The sequence below is a fragment of the Stenella coeruleoalba genome (genome assembly GCF_951394435.1).
Source record: "Stenella coeruleoalba genome assembly, chromosome: 4".
NCBI lineage: Eukaryota > Metazoa > Chordata > Mammalia > Artiodactyla > Delphinidae > Stenella > Stenella coeruleoalba.
The window spans coordinates 104,474,231-104,494,235 of record NC_137149.1 but is presented as its reverse complement, the minus strand read 5'-3'; the positions used below and the strand labels follow the sequence as shown (position 1 = coordinate 104,494,235).

Here is a 20,005-nt window from a genome sequence, read left to right as displayed (position 1 = left end):
GTTTGATTAGGTCCCATTTGTTTATTTTTGTTTTTATTTCTATTGTCTTGGGAGACTGACTTAAGAAAACATTGGTGCAGTTTACGTCAGAGAATGTTCTGCCTATGATCTCTTCTAGGAGTTTTATGGTGTCTTGTCTTATATTTGTCTTTAAGCCATTTTCAGTTTAGTTTTTGTGCATGGTGTGAGGGTGTGTTCTAACTTCATTGATTTATATTCAGTTGTCCAACTTTCCCAGCACCACTTGCTGAAGACACTTTTTCCCATTTTACATTCTTGTCTCCTTTGTTGAAGATTAATTGACCATAGGTGTGTGGGTTTATTTCTGGGCTCTCTATTCTGTTCCATTGATGTGTATGTCTGTTTTTGTGCCAATACCACACTGTTTTGATTACTGTAGCTTTGTAGTATTGTCTAAAGTCTGGCACAAAGTCCTGCTTTGTGTTTTTTCCTTAGGATAACTTTGGCAATTCCAGGTCTTTTGTGGTTCCGTGTAAGTTTCAGGATTATTTGTTCTAGTTCTGTGAAAAAATGTCATGGGTAATTTGATAGGGATCGCATTAAATCTGTAGATTGCTTTGGGTAGTATTGCCATTTTAACAATATTAATTCTTCCGATGTAAGAGCATGGGATATCTTTCCATTTCTTTGAATCATATTTAATTTCCTTTATTAATGTTTTATGGTTCTCAGCATGTAAGTCTTTCACCTCCTTGGTCAGGTTTATTCCCCTTTATTTATTTGGTGTGATTTTAAAGGTATTTTTTTTATGTTCCCTTTCTGCTATTTCATTGTTAGCATTAAGAAATGCAACTGATTTCTGTACGTTAATTTTGTATCCTGCTACCTTGCTGAAATCATTTATCAGTTCTAGTAGTTTTTGTGTGGAGTTTTTAGGGTTTTCTATATATCGTATCATGTCATCCTTAGCTATGTGATTTCTGTTTGATATTTTCTTGTATATCTCTCTCCTTTTACAAATTCTCACTTTGTTCACACATTGTTCTCTTGACCTTGGTGAGCATCTTTATGGCCATTATTTTAAACTCTTTATCAAGTAAATCATTTATCTCCACCTCATGAAGGTCTTTTTCTGGAGTTTTATCTTTTGTTTAAAACATGTTCTTCCCTTTCTTAATTTTCTTCGACTGTGTTGGTTTCTGTGCGATAGAAAAAACAGCCTCCTCTCCCAGTTTTAAAGGGTTGGCCTTGTTTATCATTCAACTGTGCCCTGGTTCTTGGTTGTCTCTCAAATGTTTGTGATTGTTCAAGCTTCTTTCTTTGTGCTTAGTAGCCACCAGTAGTTGACGGTGTGCCAAGCCCCATCAGTGACCCAAAGGGAGGATCTCAGTCAGCACCTAGATGCAGGCTGACTGGAGCCAGACCCTCAGGCAGTAGCTTTTAAAGTATGCAGAAGTACCTCTTTCAGGGGAAGACTAGGAGACAGACATTTCTGTCTCTTTCCTCTGCACTGAGCCCTGGGGTAATAGCTGTTAAGAACTGTTTCTGTTTGCTACCATCCTGTTGAACCCTTGAACAGAAGCCCTGCTGGCCACCAGAGCCAGGCTATCATAGGATGTGTCCTCTGGGCAGCAGCCATGAAAGCCAGGATGCCAGGTGTGTGTACAAGATCCTTTTCATGGAGATACGGGCAACGTGGGGCAGGGCAGAGGGAGAGCATGAAACTAGTACCCACTGGCCTCCCTGGTCTCTGGACAGGATTGCAGTAGCACCCCCCCACCCCCACCCCGCCGCCCATATGTGGTAAATTAGAAGCCTGACCCTCAGGCCACAGCTTTTAAGATCTGCAAATAGGCCTCTTTCACAGAAAGACTGGGCTCTTCTGTCTGCTGCCTCTGCACGGTGCCCTGGTGAGGACAGCTACATTGAGTCTGCGCAAGTCCCTTAAGAACTGTTTCTTGGTTCACTATAGCCTTCTGAGTCTTAGGGACAGAAGCCCTGTTGGCTTTCAGAGGTAGATGTTTTGAGGGGCCATCTCTCAGGTGGAAGTCTTAAAAGTTGGGGCACCAGATGTGTAATCCAAACCCTTTACTCCTCAGGGAGAAGCTGGGAGTTATGACTTCCTCCCCCAGTTGTTGTTAACTACACCCAGGGTGGGGTTTGGTGAGATTGTGTTTCAGCCTCTCCAGCCTGTTTTCTTCTTGTTCATCCAATGTATAGGAGTTGCTTGGCTAGTTTCTGGATTTTTTTTTTTTTTCAGAGGGAATTGTTCTATGTGTAGCTGTAGATTCAGTGGATAGAGGGGAATTCAGGAGCCTCCTATGTTGCCATTTTGAACTGGACTCTGTTTTTTAAAAAATCTAGTTGTTACAGCAACTTGGGCTACACCCTAACCATGATAAAAAGATCCCCGGGAGTTTCTATCATCATGATCTCCAATAATTGTATGAAGGATAAAAACCAGTTACCTGTTTAGTCAGTATCAAATATCTAATTTGCCCTAGTTTCTCACTTTTCCTCCTCACTGTTTTTTAAACTGAGGTATAATTAACAATCAGTATTATGCACAGATCTTAAATGTTAAGTTGGATGAATTTTGATGATTTCATACACCTGTGTAACCACAACTCAAAGCAAGATATAGAATATATCTGTCATCCTAGAAAGTTCTCTTTTGTTCAGTTTGAATCAATCAGCTCCCCTGGATCCCCAGGCAACCACTTTATCATTTCTAACAACACAGGTTAGCGTTGCCTGTTCTAGAACTTGATATGAATGGAATCATACAATATATACTTCTTTTGTGTGTAATTTCTTTTGCTTAACAGTGTTTTTCATCCATGTGGTTACATGTATCAATAGTTTATTCTTTTTTTAAAAAATGCATTGATAGTATTCCATTGTACTAAGGTACTGCAGTTTGGTTATGTTTACCTGTTGATGGAGATTTGAGTTGTTTTCAGTTTTTTTGACTATTGTGATCCAAGCTGCTATAAACATCTTGCACAAGTCTTTTTTGTGGAGACATATTTTAATTTCTTTAGAGTAACTACCTAAAAGTGGAAGTGCTAGATCATAGGGTAAATATATATTTTTTGTTTTGTAAAGAACTACCGAACAGTTCTCTGAAGTGGGTTACTCGTTCAGCAGAATGCGTAGGAACTCCACTGGCCCCGCACAGTCACCAACACTTGAGTTTAGTCATTCTAGTGAGTGGGTAACAGAATCTCATTGTGGTTTAAATTTCTGTTTCTCTGAGAAATTTAAGATGTCCATCGCCTTTCTATGTGCTTATTGGCCATTCATAGATCTTCCTTTGTGAAATGTCTCATTGATTCTTTTGCCAAGCTTTTCAAATTGGGTTGTCTTTTTATTGCTGATTTGTATTCATGTATTACGTATATTTGTGTTTGTGCATGATGGACAGAAGTCCTTTTGTTGGCCACCTCCCACTGATTCCTGGTCCATTCGACCTGAAGAGCTGTGGTTCTACTTTTGTTAGCAGGCCTATGATATACCTTCTCAATTAGCCATGCCAGTGCACATATTGAAGTTCCCAGAGTAATGATAACCATGCACATTTCCTGCTGTACTTCCCAAAGATGCTTTTCTCTTATCTACCTGTGGAGGCACATTATTTAACCACAACTTGAAATTATTTCCTTAGTTACTTATTCCTAAGCACATTATTCCTTCGTTAGCTTTTAACTGACATTTGCAAGAAGGCCTTATTACAATTTGTTCGTCAGCCTTGTCATATCACCTTCAAAATGTATTGTTCAAAACCAAGAAGTTTTTGGTAAGATTTGTAGAAAAGGTCAGGAAAAAATGGAGGAGGAAAAGGATTTGCATTCTCACTGTAAAGAATACATGTCTATTCAGGGTTTCAAACATGGATTAAAGTAATTACTCCTTGATTTGGGGGAAGTTTCCTCAGAGTATTAAATAATAATATCAAAACACATCTAGTGATGTGTTCTTAAACTGAGTTTATTATTAAACTCATTATTAAACTTTCTGAGTAAAAAGTTTTGGAAAAATGTCTGTTTATATCCTAAGCTGCAATTCACTTTCTGCCCACCTACCTGCACAGAACCCTAGCCCTGAAAGGGATGTCAGACTATCTTCCTGCCTTTTGACAAATCTGCTTCCAAATCATTTCATACCAGGTAGATCTGTATTCTATTTTTTTTTCTTTTAATTGTCAGAAAGGAAGATTAGTGTTCTTAAGTTCTCAGTCCAGTGCCTATGAGTCCTCTTTGTTGAGTTGTTCCTTATCCCCTCAATTCCTATTACTGAAAAATAAAGCCAATTCCTATACTCTGTTCTAATTAGAGAAGGGAAATAGCTCTCATTCACTCGTATACATATTTATACACATTGCCAAGTTTGCAAAGTCTTCCTTTACCTGTCTCTCTTTTTTGAATGAGCTTGAAGGAGGTGAAAACATTTCCCTAAATTGGAAAAAGAGCATTCTTGACTTTACACTCAGGTCATCTTCCCTTCTAGCTCTTTATTTATTCCCATTATCCTTTCTAAATCACCCCTACCCCCCCCCAAAAAAAAGAAAAAATATAACTGGAATTATTTGGGAAATGAAAGAACAGAACAGAAAGATGACAGCCCTAGAGTGAGGTAGACAAAAGCACACAGAGACAGAAAGGTATGCGTGTGGAGACACATCAAGAGACAGACTCACAGAGGTGTACAGAGGCAGAGCCAGACAGAGATCGACAGGTACAGAACTTACACGTGCTCTTAAATAGGCCTCATTCTAAATCTATTGCTTTAGGTACTCTGAGGAATATGAGTGTGTGAAGCACATTTAAAGAAAACAAATGAGAAACTGCTTTCCTTTTGACACCTCTTTCAAGAGATAGAAATTGTTCATTTGATGTTTTTTTCTTTATTATCAGAGAAAGTTCTTACAGAATCAACAACTACAAAATTCTATATGATACCAGAAGATAATGCTAGGGTAATGATCTAGAAGAATAAATCTGTGCCAGTTACCAATTTATTGCCTCTTAGCTCCACATTCACCCTTCAGTATATGCTCTGTGACAGTGGACACTTGAATCTCCTTCGCAGTGAGCATGACGTTAAGCTTTCTCAGTAGAGGGCGCTGGAGGGCAGGAAGGAAGGAAAGGACTACCCTGCTGTTTGCGCTGCTGCCTGGTGCAGGAGTGGCGTGGTGTGAGGATATCTGAGGGAGTTCTGCCCCAACCATGGGTCACCTCAGTGATCTTGCAGCCTCAGCAGGGATAACCTTTTCCCAGCTCTGTGGACTTGAAACGACACACCTTGAAGGATTCCTGCTTGCATCTGTGCCCCAAAGGCATTCTGCCAATACCCTCTTCCCTCAGGCCCCTAGCAGATAACCTGACTCAGAGGGTTTTCACTGAGCTGAGCGGCCAGCCCCTCCGCAGGCCTCCACTACCTGTGCACGTCTATGCTCTGGGTTGCCTCCTGCTTGCCCAGGGACTGCAGACCGGCTTCTGGCCTGGGCAAAGAACAAAATTCTCTGCTGTCAGTGAACTGAGTTCTCCAAAAAGCTCTGAACCCCAGCCTTTGTGAGGGCGGCCCTTTCCAAGTTTATCTTTTCTTGGGTACTCTTCCTTAGCTCAAGGGTATCATACAGAATTTCCTTATATTCTATAGATACTTGTTTATCAGAATACAATAATTTCTCATACTAAACTTCCACTGTGTAAAGCGATAGCAATACTGATGTCTTAGCAAGAAATGCGGCTGCTTTTCCACTTACAGAAGATTTGAGAGGAATTTATAGAATGAGGCGGGACTAAGGGAACCAGTTTCTTTCTCCACAACTTTTTTCCTGCCTAATTTTGATTTTAGGCTTTTAAAATCAGTTGGTGGCTCCTTTCACTTCTCAAAGGAAAGGAACACATTTTTGTTTCATTACCTAGACTGTCAGATCCAAGCCAAGAGAAATTCTAACCCATAGGTAGCACGAGACTAGTGATGAAGCCACAGAAATCTGAGTACGGTCCCCACTGCAAAGGTCAGTCGTGATTTCAGGTGAGGACAGGTATCACGGCAGCAGTTCAGATTACTGACATTGTTTGATAAGCTGATTCCTTTGGGGGAGAAATAATTAGTGCACTTAGCCTGAATAAGTACTTAGTTTGTTTAAATTTAAAACAGATCTAGGAGAGAGTGAGCGGGGGCTGGGGGGGAACCCATATCACAACCTTGGGGATGATTTAATCGTGGGGACAGTATTAACTCATAAAAAGGTAGTTAATGAGAGTAAATGTGACAGGGCTTTGAATTTCTGGGATTATTATGATATACATTCATGCCAGTCTAACTGTGATCCTAACAATAAAAACTGTACAAACGACAGGGGTAAGAGGCTCTTGGATGTTCGAGTACATCAGAATAAACTGGGAACTTGTTAAGATGCAGATTCCCAGCCTACTTGTTTGTGTCCCAGCAACTGGCCTTTTTATAACAAGTACCCATTACTCTGATGCAGATGCTACCTTGACTGTACTTTGAGAAACCATGATTGAGTTAGTGTCTGAATGAGCTCCCTTAAGAAAAGGTTTCACTTAGAAATAAGAATAAACTAGAACACTGTTCATGTGTCCCTGATACCACAATGGCCTTTATCATTTTATTCCATGCTTCGTCCCAGAGAGTTCAGGCAGCAGTGAATACCTTGGCCCCAATAATCTATTTCTGTGTAGAAAGGCCCCTTCACATTCACCTGGCCACGTCTTGCTGGAGATGGAGAAGTTATTTCTCACTCAAGTTCTTCCTTTTCCTCCCAGCAGTAAGGTGAATAAAACTCATTTTGTTCTAAGAAAGGAAAAATAATTCCAACGTAACAGAATAAAGCCAGTAATATCATAGAAAATTAAACTAAAGAGAGAAATTTGGAATCATATAAGAATAAAAAGCCAACATTTTTCAAGTTATCCAGAAAAAAAGCCCAATATTTTAATAAAAGATGCTTGAATAAGAAACAAACTTCGCGGTAGAACTCATATTAGGAATGACTGTGATCTATCAAACTCAGAAGTGACTTTGGATCAGATATTAACAACGGAGTAATAGGAAAACTGGGATTTCCCAGGCTGGTTTCTGCTTTAATATCTTTTTTTTTTTTTTTTTTTTGCCATGCCCTGCAGCATGTCGGATCTTAGTTCCCTGACCAGGGATCGAAGGCGTGCCCCCTGCAGTGGAAGCGCGGAGTCTTAACCACTGGACCGCCAGGGAAGTCCCTGGTTTCTGCTTTATATGCCCCAAAGAACCTCAGTTAAGCCCTCACTCCTCATTTCAACAGACTCTTGGGAGCTGACCCAAACTTGCTAATCTTCAAGTCTGAAAACCAGTTGATGGTTTTCATCATCATAAAATGATCCCCTGGAGCAAAGGAAAAAAATGTTTGGTTTCGACAGTGCCTCTGGGAGAAACTCAAGACGCGTTGACTGTGGACCCTCCCTGCATTCTCTGGGGTCCAGCAGCCACCACAAGATGCAAAGCAGCATGAGAAAAGGCTGAGTCAGACAACATGTAGCAACAAGCCCAGGCACTTCTCCAGGGGCCCAGGAAGTGGGAAGCCTCCGTAGGACATTGTCCTTTCTTGGAACTTTGAAGGATTCTTGAGTGTCAGCAAGGCCATCCCACTCCCACCTGACTTCTCACAGGACGTGGTATCTCTGAAAGGATCATATCCACAGGGACGATTATTGACTGAACGGACATTCCTGGTGACGTAATGCGTGTCCTGCAATCCTGACCAACAACTTGCTCCTGGTCGCTGTGCCCATGATTTTGGCTGAGAATGCCATTCGGAGGGAAAAGGTGGCTTCTACTACGGAAGATTTTTTTAATAATTTTTTTTAATAGTAGAGAAAGAATGCAAAATAGGAAAGGGATCAAGAATAGGCTTATTATCTAGTTAAAGTTAACGATGAAAATTAGGTTAGTGATTTCTTCTCATCAGAGCACAGAGGTCAAAAGCCCTGTGATAAATATCACATCCGCCTGAGAATTAGATTTCACAGTCCTACTCGGTACCTCACTCATCTCACATAACAGAACAACATTTCAATGGAGCAAAAGAAGGGGTAACTATCCTCAGAGCATCATAGCTTTCAGGTGCTTGTGGTGCCTCGCAGTATATCACCTGCTCTTCTCTGGGGGGTCACTTACTTTGCCATGTATAAATTAGAAAAGTGATGAAAAGGACTGAATGTGTACAACGTTCCCAGTCAGATCCTTAAGGATAATTTAGAAGAGTGTTGGGAATGGGGAGCCCCAGAATCCCCTGAGGAACTTCACTAAGAACTGCTGCAGACATTTGCTGGCTAGCTTCAACCTGCTCTGACCTCAGGGAAACCACTCAGTATCAGCAAGACACACCGATTGGAGTTGATCTCAGGCTCCTGTGTTGGCCTAAGTCTGATGAAACGTCAGTTGGAGGTACTGTTTTTCTTTACTTCAAAATGACCGTGCAGTGTGGCTATTGAATGCTGTCCCTGGTTCTACCGATTCCCTGGGAGATGGAACCTCTAGATGTAAGAGAGAAGCTTTTGAAAACATTCCTGGGAAACCAAGGTGCCGTCTTATAATGCAGTCTGACGGTGTAAAACCTCCAGAGAATGAAGCAATGGCTTTTGCTGACGGCTCAGGAGAAATCTGTGGGTGGCCTAGTGATTCTAAGTTCATCAAAATACATCTGTATTGGGGGTCAAAACTACGTTTTTGAAGTTCTTAACCAGAAAATTTTCATTAATTAAAATGTACTAAGAAAAACGAGCATTTGATACCCTGCTAAGAACTTTACTCTCCCAGTTCTCTAGGACTGGCTGCTATAGTACTTGTAGCCCAAATAGCACAGTTGGCCACCCCCCCCCCCCCACCCCCGAGGATTCAACACATGTAAAAACAACAACAGAACTAAAGCACAGCCTGGGATTCACCACCTGCTTAAAGTATTGGGTTGTTGCCATCTCCGGCAGCTGACAACATAGCCTGGTCGCTGGCCCATCATCTCCTTCCATCTTCCACTCTCTATATTTTAATAATATTTACATCTTGGGCTCTCGAGTACCCTCTCAGATGTTATTATTGAAGCAGAATAGTGCAAAATCAGTCTTCAGAGGTTAAGGAGGGAGTTTTCAGTGAAAATGTAGTTGATAAGTTTTGACATTTTAGGAAAAGAAACTTTTTTGAAAAGCATCATTAAAACGGCCTGCTAAAATATCTCACCAAAGAAGTTGTATTTAGCTCAAATCTCGTATAGGAGGACAGCATGAATTCAGTTTTGAATTGACTTGGGTTCCGGCCTCCTTATCAACAGGTTGGAGAGTTGTCCTTGTTAGTAAAATTTAGCTTTCTCTCCACCCCAGTGATAATGATAGGAAGCACTAGGAAAGGATACGCTCGCCATGCTGCATAAAGCCTTCTTCCTGGGAAGGCGTGTGAGCTCCCGACTGCTGTGGGAGCACAGTGATGAAGACTGGCAGCAGTGGCAGCCGGGGCTCCCCCATACTCAGCTTAAGACAAGCACTGAAGATCTACTCACTGTTGAGAGTTTAAGAAAAAAGTCTCCACACTCAATGTGACTGTCTTTGGAATTCTTCGTTTCATTAAGGTTCTCACAAAATACAAAGCTCAAATGTAACCGTCTACGTCCACCACAAAACAGAATCAAGTAAGTGGTTAGCACACAAACAATGATCTTTTTCATTTTTAAAAATATAAATAACAACGTTCAAGGTTTGACAGTTTTCTCCTGTGTGTGTTTCTCTTTAAGGCTTTATGTTGCAGACCCTTAAGTACGCGTACCTGTCGTCAGGATACACTGCCCACAAGCAGGGAAGGCCACTGTGGGTACATTCCTGAGGGTGACACGCACTTATCCATGTTGCCTCAAGCCTGTGGAAAACTAAACAGACACCCTCCGATCAGTTCGCACAGTTTCATTAATTTTCTTTCTACCACGAAGTGACAACAGAAAGGGGTAAGTTCCCAGCAGCATTCAAGCTCTCAAGATCAATCATGAAGGGTGAGAAGGAAAAGACAGGCTTTTTCCTGGATGGAATTTTTTCTTTTATCCAGAAAAACCCCCATAACCCATAGAGTTTAAAGGCTGGCTTGTATTGAAACGTTTTTCAGATTAAATAGTGTTGAGAGAAGGGGTGGGCTTTTCGTTGGGTCCTGGAGAAGAGGTTAAAGTGGAGAGGTTACTGTTGGAAAAATACTGACAGTCCACCCTCCCACGGCAGTCACGTCACCGGCGAGGCCTGGGGGCAGAGCCAGGGCCCCTGCCTTGGGCACGAAATCCGAGGGAAGGCTCTCCAGCAGACACTTGACCTGCTCCTGGCCCAGCTTGATCTTGTCGTCCAGCTCCCGCTGCTCGATGAGGAGTGTCGACTTCATTTTCACAAAATGCTGGTAATCCTGGAGTTGCTCCTTGGAAAGGTAATGGGCCAGGATGTCCAGCACCACGCGCTGCCTCCGGTCCACATTCTCCTTGAGCTCCCGGGCGTCCTCATGCTGCGCAGCCAGGACCTTCCTCTTCTCATTGAGAGAGCTCTGCCAGGGCGAAACAAGCAGATCAGCAAAGGGCCAGCAGAACGGGGAAAAGAACCGAACTGCCCGCAGAGAGACCTTTTTCAGGATGGTGCAGTGTCTAAGTTTCTATTTTGATTGTCGATCTGAAGTAAGGAGACTCAGTCATTTGAAAATCAGTTCATTACCCTTATGTTGCAGATATATGGTTCTCTAACTTATAGTCATGTGGCAGCTTTAATTTGAGAGATTATGTTAAAATTGGCTGGGGTATTGGCTTTACTTTAAGGCTTCTAGACTTAGAAGAACAATCAGGATTCCATTTATATGAGGTCCTTAGAATAGTCTACAGTCATAGAGACACGAAGCAGAATGGTGGTTGCTAGGCTCTGGGGGAGGGGAGAAAGGAGGGGGAGTTGCTGTTTCAGTGGGTATAGAGTTTCAGTTTCGCAAGATGAGAAAGTTCTGGAGATCTGTTACACAACAATGTTAATATAGTTAATACTACTGAACTGTACAGCTAAAAATGGTTACGATGGCAAATCTTATATGTAGTTTACCACAGTTAAACAACTGAAGGGAAAAAAAGCCAGTCATCAAGGTACCTTGAGTGTTTACAAGTATTTCCATTTTATAGTGGTTCTCAAAGTGGGTACCAGCAGCATCTCCCGGGGATTTGTTAGAAATGCAAAATTTCAGGCCCCCTTCCACCTACTGAATCAAAAGTTCTGGAGGTGTGGGGCTTAGGGGTCTGTGGTTGAAGGAGCCTTTCGGGCGATTCTTTGCAGTTAAAGTTTGAGAACCTCTGCCCCAATCCATAATCAACAATGGGAACATCATATTTACCATCTCCGAAAAAATCAGTTTCCATTTTTCCGGCCTCTGAATCTAACATGAGAGAAATTCTATTTGGCAATGATGGCAATTTCACATTCTGAGAGTTTCTCATACAGACCCAATGGGAAGACAGCGTATTATCTTCAGACCTTATAGAAGTCTGTAATGTGGCCTTTTACTCAACACGCTGACATATAATGTCATTAAAATTTTTTTAAATTTTACATTTAACCAGACTCTTCAGGCTAAAGTGAATGAGAAACTTTAAAGTGGAAATTAATCAAGAAATAAGAATATTTAGATATATATCTCAACACAGATTAGCTTAGGTAGGGTTATGAAAGGCTCATGTGTCTCTGCCCTAAACTCCCCTTGAACTGGCCTGTCATATCTTACCTAATAACGCCTAGAGGAAAAGTGCAAAGTTAATAGGTTAATCTTACAAATATCTCCATTTTCATAGGCTTCCTTCTCCTAATCAGAAAAACACACCTAAAAAAGAAACCCTTAGGGACTGAATTTGCAATGAAGACATGCTTCAAAATACTGTAGGGAAGTAAGTTAAAAAGTGAGAACCTCTTCCTCACCTTTAAAAAATTATGAAATATTTTAAACATCAGTATTGTACAGAGAATGGTATAAGATCTGTGTGCCCATCATCAACAGTGCCAAATCTTAGCTTGAACATGTTTCATATTTGCTTCAGTTTAAAAACAAAATATTCAGTTGAAGCGTTATATATAGTTCTCCCGATGCCCCTCCTCCCCTCATTGGTAACTATAATCCTGAATCTGGCATTTACTGAACCATTTATTCTTCCTTTCCTTATTCCTATTTACACTTTTATTTAACAAAGACTAATAATCATAACAACTAATACAGATGTATCTTGCAGGTGAGCAAGCACTTATATGTACTTGAGAGCGTGTACGTGCATTTAAGTGCTGAGTGGTTCCAGAATTGGATTCAACTTATCTTCCCGTAAGAACTGCTCCAGTATTGCTTATCTCAGATACCTGTGGCATCCACCCAAGCGACCGAACAGGAGACTTGGAATTACCTTCTGTTCTATCCTTCCCCTCATCTAACACGCCCTGCTAATTCAAACTCATTCTCTAAGTCACTCCCTATTCTCTATCTCCATGACAATGGCCCAAATTAACAGCCTAAACCCATCTTGCTAGACCATTACAATAAGCCTCCCAACTGTAACATCATTCTCACCCCTCCCCAGGCTGATTATGTCACGAAATTAGTTCATGGCTCTCCAGGCCTACAGGCTAAAGTCTAAAGTACGACCCTTAGGTCTTTGTGATTATTTTCTGCACTGGATACTGTTTACCCCTTCAGATCCACCCTCCTCTGCCCTGCTCTATGTCTAGGGAAGCTGCACCCTGCTGGCTGCTGGTTTTGGCCAGTGGCAGTCATGGGCAGGAGGCTGGAAGCTGGGAGAGAGAAGAAATTGAGGCCTTTATCCCTGGCTCCCTCCTTGCCAGGGGGTGGTGGCTACAACTTTTCACCAAGGCCTCGGTGCCGCAGGTCAGCTACAGCTAGAGTTCTGATAAGGGCCCCTTCCTCGTGCTGCTCCAGGTCCAGAGGTAGTGATGGCTTCCCCACTGATGCTAGCCCTGGGGGAACAGTGGCTTCATTATCCCTTGTTGGTCTCCCTTAAAAACAAGTAAATCAAGGAAGCACTCTGCTCTAGACATACCAACCACATGTAAGCCAATTCTTAAACACGCCATGGTCTGTCTGGACTTTGTCCATGACATTCCTCCTAAATGGTAAAGCCCTTTCCCTCTCAGCCCACCTGGAATTAAGAAAGTCCCCTAGACTCCATTCAAGCGGCACTTGTGTGAAGTCCTTCCTGACCACACCACACCGCATGAGAGGTGCTCTCACGGCTCTGAGTTTATCGCTGTGCTGCAGCATACTAAATACAATTGCCGCTTCTACACTGGTTACGTTGGTTTTCCTCACTAACTGCTGAGTTCCTTGAAGGCGGGCCTGTTTTTAGGCAGCGTTCAGCCCTAGCACGCGGGGCACCTGGCATCTGACAGGTTCTTGTTAGCTGCTTTCTGGATGAAAGGAAGGTGGAAAGGACAACACTTTTGAGGCAAACACAGTCAGACAGTTTGTAGGTGAGGAAGTGAAGGCCCTGAACATTTACACGAGGAGGGCACTCGCCGGGAAAGGGGCTGCAGAAAGTTCCTGGGTGCTGAGTCACATTCCTAAATGCTTACCGCCTAGACTTCTTTCAGTCCTTTAAAAATCTGACAAGAGACATCTTTCCTTTTAATGCAGTACATTCGGAGAAATAATTGGGAAATCCCTGACAGCACTGAAAGAGAGAGCTGTAGCTAGAAGGAGCCAGAAAGCAAAGGAACCACTTGACGGCTGCAGTGCTCATCACCTCGGCACATATATGAAAAATAACTACGTTGATCACCTGACCTCCCTTGGTAAGTTTGTTCCACGAGGGTGGGGATCTGACTGCTTTGTTCAGAGTATCCTAAGCGCCTAGATCATAAAGTGGCATGCACCGGATACTCAGTAAATATTTGCTGTACAGAGGAGCACAGGAAGAATGCTCTGTAGCTCTGGAATTAAGTTCAGTGAGGTGAATAACGCTTGGGGGCTGCAGCAGGACTCCTCCTGTCCTGGCGCTGCTGCCTACTGGCCTGTCGTGAGGATTCTATGAGACTGCACCTACAGTGTGTCTAAGCCCACAGCGTCTGACCCAGAGGGAGGACTTAGATTCTATCTGGGATCGCCACCGCTGTCACTACCAGTTATTCCGGTAAGGGCTGCCACGGACACAGCGGGTGCATCTTCACCAAGTGCCCGTGGCCCCTCGCCTGCAGATTCCCGGGAGCCCTGTCCTCATCCCGAACAGTTGTGTCGTCCCTCTCCCTTTTTTCAATGTCAACCCCCATCATGCTTTTACCTTTCCTTTTTCTGGGATAAAAAGGAAGGAAAGAAACTCTGGCACCCACATTTTTAACTTTCCTAAGTATCCCTGAGGCTGAGGGGTCAGCACGACATCTTGGCGTGCAAGATCCTTCTCCTCTGTTCCCTGTACGTTGGGGTCTCTCCCTGCCCCGGAGAGATGGTGACCGTCTCTAGAAAGGCTCCTGTCTAATCATGCTTCTCTGGGTACATGGGCTCGGGCAGGTAAAGTGTTGAGCGGAATTGTTAGGCGGCCTACCCTTTCCTCGTTACTGGCGTCTTCACCAAGGCCGCTGAGGACGTTCTCCACGCGGGCCAGGCGTCCCGAGAGGGAGAGCAGCAGGTTCACCACCTTGTCCAAGTCCCCGATGAACATCTTGTACTTGTCGATCTCATTGGGCTTGCAGAGCTCACTGATCCAGGCCTCTACCTCTTCCCCCAGGGCGTTATTGAGCTTGATGTCCATCAGCAGGCTCCCCTTGGCTTCCTGGAGGGTCTCAAGCTTGTGGGTGAGGCTTCCAATCAACTCGGCCTGGAACGAGAGGGGAGACGCATAGCAAAACTTAGCCAGCTGACTGGTAAGTGAGGGCAGGATCCACTTCTCCCAGCTGCATCCTTCCTGTCTCGTCTTCGAGGCTCAGCTGGAGGCCCCCCTCCACTCTGCGTGGACCGCCCCCAACATAAGGCCACAGTCTTCCTTCCTTTCCCTGAATGTCTACAACTGCCTTCTCTGAACCTGTTCAGTCCTCACAGGCCAATGCGTGATTACACATTGCCTCGGAATGTTTTCCAGTTGTGTCGTGCTGTGTACAGCGCTCTCTTCCCAACTGGTTTGTTAACTACTTACTTTTAAAAGTCTTTTCAATACGTGTTCTCATTTGATGCTCACAACAATACCGTAGGCAGGCAGGGTAAATATTCTTGTTTAGCAAGTGGAGCAGACAAGAGTCAAAGGAATTAGGGAATTGCCTAAGATCACAGAGCTGAGTATTAGTCACAGATACCATTCGTGGAGGAAATACCACGAGCCGAACACTGCGAGGAAGTCCGTGGATTACCTCACCTGGTCTTCCCAGCTGTCTCGTAGTAGATACTACTTCAGCTGCATAGTGCGCTGGCCGAGGAAACTTCGACTTAGGGAGGGGAAGTGAGGCTAAGACACCTACGCTGGTGGGTGGGGCTGCCGTGAACTCAGGCAGCCTGACTTTGGGGCCACCCTTGTACAACCATTGTAAATATTCATGAGACCTTTCTTCAGAATTCAGTCCCTTGTTCTGTCCTGCACCCACTGTCTCCAGTGAGCAGGGCTATGTAATCTGCCACCTTACTTACAAACCTCCATACTGTGAAACAGGATTACACAAATACCCAGTGTGCTTAACTGAAGGAACGAAGCAAAGGTCTTAGTGGCTTCAACTCTGACTTCATTTGTATGAAGCATCTACTCTTACTTTGTTGCAAAAGAAATTAGACTCCATGGCTCTTTAGTCATTTTTCTCTTCGCCTGAGGCAGCCATATGGAAAAAGAACATCATCTTTTTTTGATTAAAACCTACTTCTTTACCACTAACAAGGTTCCAGCTCAAAATTTGTGTGTGTGTGTGTGTGTGTGTGTGTACATAAACCCAAGCTGTGTGAATTCAGTTGGAAGAAAACAAAGGGTCACAATTTCTACGTTGAAGTAAATCTTCATTTTAAAGGAAGGAAGAAAAAAAGGGAAAAAATATTTTTGAATAACCAAACTGAAGGGTACTGACAGCTTTGTGTACTGTTTCAACATGTGCACCAGAGAATACAATAATCACAATGATAAGGAAAATATTTATTTCTCCACCATCTGCCCCCACCTTGGAGCTGGACTACCAGAGGTACTTCAACTAAGCAAGGTTCCCAATGTCCTTGAAATGTTCAAGTTCTGGCTTTAATGGTGACATCTTACTGTCTTCTCAACTCGCCTAATCCCAGAGACTGAAGGGGGCTTAAAACATTCCCATCTGCTGCACCGACTCATTATGGGTTATAATCTTTGGCTTTCTACAAGCAGTTAAGACAAAGTGGATACAAAAGACAATTTTAATAGTGGAAAAAAATGTACAGTATATATTATTCCTTAACTGAAGAGTCTGAGCTCAGAAAAATGCAGGTGGGAGAGAATATTGTTTAATTTTCCTTATATTCCCCTGGAAAACTCATCATTTTCTAAACAACAATTCTGGCTGGCAGCTATGGTATTTGCCTGCAAAATAGCCTGCTAGATACCTCCAGAAAAATGCCCAGCGGGGGTGACGATCTTGCACTGTGCTCTCTGTTCCTATGAAGAGAATGACAGGGATACTGGAATGGAGAGAAGGAGGGAAAATAAATAGTACTTGCTGTTACATCTCCCAATATCCCTGCTGGACAGGGTTCCACAAGTCAAATGTCACCATTCCTGTCTTTCAGATAGACGATGAGAGAGACTGACATCTACGTGAAGTCAGCCCAGGAGTTTTTAAGCCTCGTAGCTTGCATTTCCTAGGCTTGCCACTCTCAATGTTACCAGAGGGTACTTTCTTATAGAAAACAGGTTATGCCAAATCCAAGAGCTAGTTAACTAAGCAACAACATTCTTATCACTTCAACCTCAGGAAAAGGCCTTCTGCTTATTCCAACGTTTCGAGATCCATTTCAACCTCATATCTTAATTAGTATACTTTCTACAAAAGGATTTAAAAAACCAAAGAGTAGAAAGAAAAGAAAGCAACAGCTTCATGTTTTCCGTTATTCCTATAAATACGACTTCTTTTGAAACTAATATTGTGTCATTTCTGGAAGGAACTCCATTCTAAAAAATCCTCATTATGGCTCTCAGTAGCTGGCATTTTAAGAAATAGATGTGATGATTTTTAATTTGCAAATGAGCTTAAACCAGTAAAGGTAAGTCTGTCCTCACATGGGGTGAGTGGTGAAGAGGGGGGAGAACTCTTCCTCTGAGTTTCCACTGAACTCGGTGCACTAATTTTCTCAGGCTCCTTCAATCTAGGGGTTCATAATATCCTTGAAATGTCCAAGTCCTGGCTTTAATTAAAGGTTATGGGTCAGCAGTGCTGGAAGGGCAGCCACCAGGCGAGCAGGGTTTGATGGGTAAGGACGGGTCCAAGAATTTGACACAGCTGAACAGCCATCAGGTTCAGAGTCTAGCCCATTCAGTCTTTCCTCTGGAGACCCTGTTGGGTTTTTTTGGTTTTTCGTTTTAATTTTATTGGAGTATAGTGGATTTACAGTGGTGTGTTAGTTTCAGGTATATGGCAAAGTAGTTCAGTTATACATATATTCATTCTTTTTTAGATTCTTTTCTCATATAGTTTATCACAGAATATTGAGTAGATTTCCCAGTGCTATACCAGTAGGTCCTTGTTGCTTATCTATTTTATATATAGTACTGTGTATATGTTAATCCCAAGTTCCTGATTTATCCCTTCCCCCCACTTTTCCCCTTTGGTCACCATAAGTTTGTTTTCAATATCTGTCAGTCTGTTTCTGTTCTGTAAATAAGTTCATTTGTTTCATTTTTTAAAACTTAGATTCCACATATGAGTGATATCATATGATATTTGTCTCTCTGTCTGACTTACTTCACTTAGTATGATAATCTCTAGGTCCATCTATGTTGCTGCAAATGGCATTATTTCGTTCCAGTCTACGTCTTTTGGTTGGAGCATCGAATCCATTTACATTTAAGGTAATTATCAACATGTATGTTCTTATTGCCCTTTTGTTAATTGTTTTGGATTTGTTTTTGAAGATCTTTTTTCTTCCCTTCCTCTTTTGTTCTCTTGTGATTTGATATCTATCTTTAGTGTTGTGTTTGGATTGCTTTTCTTTTCTGTGTGTGTATCTACTGTAGATTTTTGGTTTGTGGTTCCCATGAGGTTTTGATGTGGCAGTCTATATATGTGCAAGACTGTTTTAAGTTGCTGGTCTTTTAATTTGAAATGCATTTCCGATATCCTGCATTTGTACTCTCCTCACGATTGCTGGTTTTGATATCATATTTGTGTGTGGATGATTTCCTACCTTTATGTTTGCCTTTACATACCGCGAGCTTTCCCATTCATAATTTTCTTGGTTCTAGTTGTGGCCTTTTCTTTACTGCCTAGAGAAGTTCCTTTAGGATTTGTTGTAAAGCTGGTTTGGTGGTACTGAATTCTCTTAGCTTTTGCTTGTCTGTAAAGCTTTTGATTTCTCCGTCAAATCTGGATGAGAGCCTTGCTGGGTAGAGTATTTTCGGTTGTAGGTTCTTCCCTTTCATCACCTTAAATATATCATGCCACTCCCTTCTGGCCTGCAGTTTCTGCTGAAAGATCAGCAGATAATGTTATGGGGATTCCCCTGTATGTTATTTGTTGCTTTTAGTATTTTTTCCTTTGTCTTTTTTTGTCAGTTTGATTAATATGTGTCTGAGCATGTTCTTCTTTGCATTTATCTTCTATGGGACTCTCTGCTCTTCCTGGACTTGAGTGCTTCCTTTCTCATGTCAGGGAAGTTTTCAGCTATCATCTCTTCAAATATTTTCTCAGGCCCTTTCTCCCTTCTCCTTCTGGGACCCAAATAATGCAAATGTTGGTTTGTTTAATGTTGTCCCAGACGTCTCTGAGGCTGTCCTCATTTCTTTTCATTTTTTCTTTATTCTCTTCAGCCGCAGTGATTTCCACCATTCTGTTTTTCAGCACACTTATTCATTCTTCTGCCTCAGTTATTCTGCTATTGATTCCATTTGGTGTATTCTTCATTCCAGTTATTGTATTGTTCGTCTCTGTTTCTTTGTTCTTTAAATCTTCTAGCTCTTTGTTAAACGTCTCTTGTCTCATCTTGATCTGTGCCTCCTCTTTTTCTGAAATTTTGAATCATCTTTGATATCATTACTCTGAATTCTTTTTCAGGCAGGTTGCCTATCTCCACTTCATTTAGTTGTTCCTGTGGGTTTTTTTTTATCTTGTTCCCTTGTCTGGAACATAGTTCTCTGCCATCTCATTTTGTCTAATTTTCTGTTATCTGTGGTCTCCTTCCCACTGGCTGCAGGATCATAACTCCTCTTGCTTCTGGTGTCTGCCGTCTGGTGGATGAGGTTGGTCCTGGGGCTTGTGCAGGCTTGCTGGCGGGAGGGACTGGTGCCTGCCCACTGGTGGGGGGAGCTGGGTCAGGGCCATGTCAAGGGGCGTGTAGGGGTGGCTGTGAGCTCACTACACATTTGGGCCGCCTAGCTGCTGGTGGATGGGGCTGTGTTCCTTTCCTGCTGCTTGTTTGGCCTGAGGTGTTCCAGCACTGGAGGCTGTAGACTGTTCGGTAGCACCAGGTCTTGATGCCAAAATGGCGACCTCCCAGAGAGCTCAGGCCGATCATTATTCTCTTGGACCGCTGCCACCAGTGTCCTTGCTGCCCGCAGTGAGCCACAGCTGACCCCTGCCGCCCAGGAGACCCTCTAAGATTCGTAGGTAGATCCAGCCCAGGCTCCTGTGGAGTGACTGCTTTGTTTTGTGTCCCAGTGTACGTGAAACCTTATGTGCACCCTCCAAGTGGGGAGTCTCTGTTTCCCCCAGTCTTGTGGAGCTCCTGCACACGAGCCCTGCTGGCTTTCAAAGCCAAATGCTCTGGGGGTTCCTCCTCCCGATACCAGGCCCTCAGGCCGGGGAGCCTGACGTGGGGCTCAGGACTCTCACTCTTACGG

At 42.9% G+C, this 20,005-nt stretch overlaps 1 protein-coding gene and 1 long non-coding RNA gene across 6 annotated transcripts in view; one reads left to right on the top strand and one right to left on the bottom strand.

Annotated features, from left to right (window-relative positions):
* The first annotated feature begins 9,849 nt into the window (after positions 1-9,849).
* Positions 9,850-18,228, top strand: LOC307186056. Its single transcript, XR_013828242.1, has 4 exons — positions 9,850-9,961; positions 13,654-13,811; positions 14,741-14,876; positions 17,937-18,228. It is a non-coding gene; the product is annotated as an uncharacterized lncRNA (long non-coding RNA).
* Positions 9,957-20,005, bottom strand: part of SHROOM3 (shroom family member 3) — a 313,272-nt gene continuing 303,223 nt past the window's right edge. For all 5 annotated transcript variants that reach the window (XM_079920714.1, XM_079920716.1, XM_079920715.1 and 2 more), the window contains 2 exons: positions 14,558-14,830; positions 9,957-10,536 (listed from right to left, as the gene is read on the bottom strand). In XM_079920714.1, the coding sequence (XP_079776840.1) occupies positions 10,171-10,536; positions 14,558-14,830 (639 nt within the window). In that variant the 3' untranslated portion in view covers positions 9,957-10,170. The remainder of the gene's footprint in view (positions 10,537-14,557; positions 14,831-20,005) is intronic.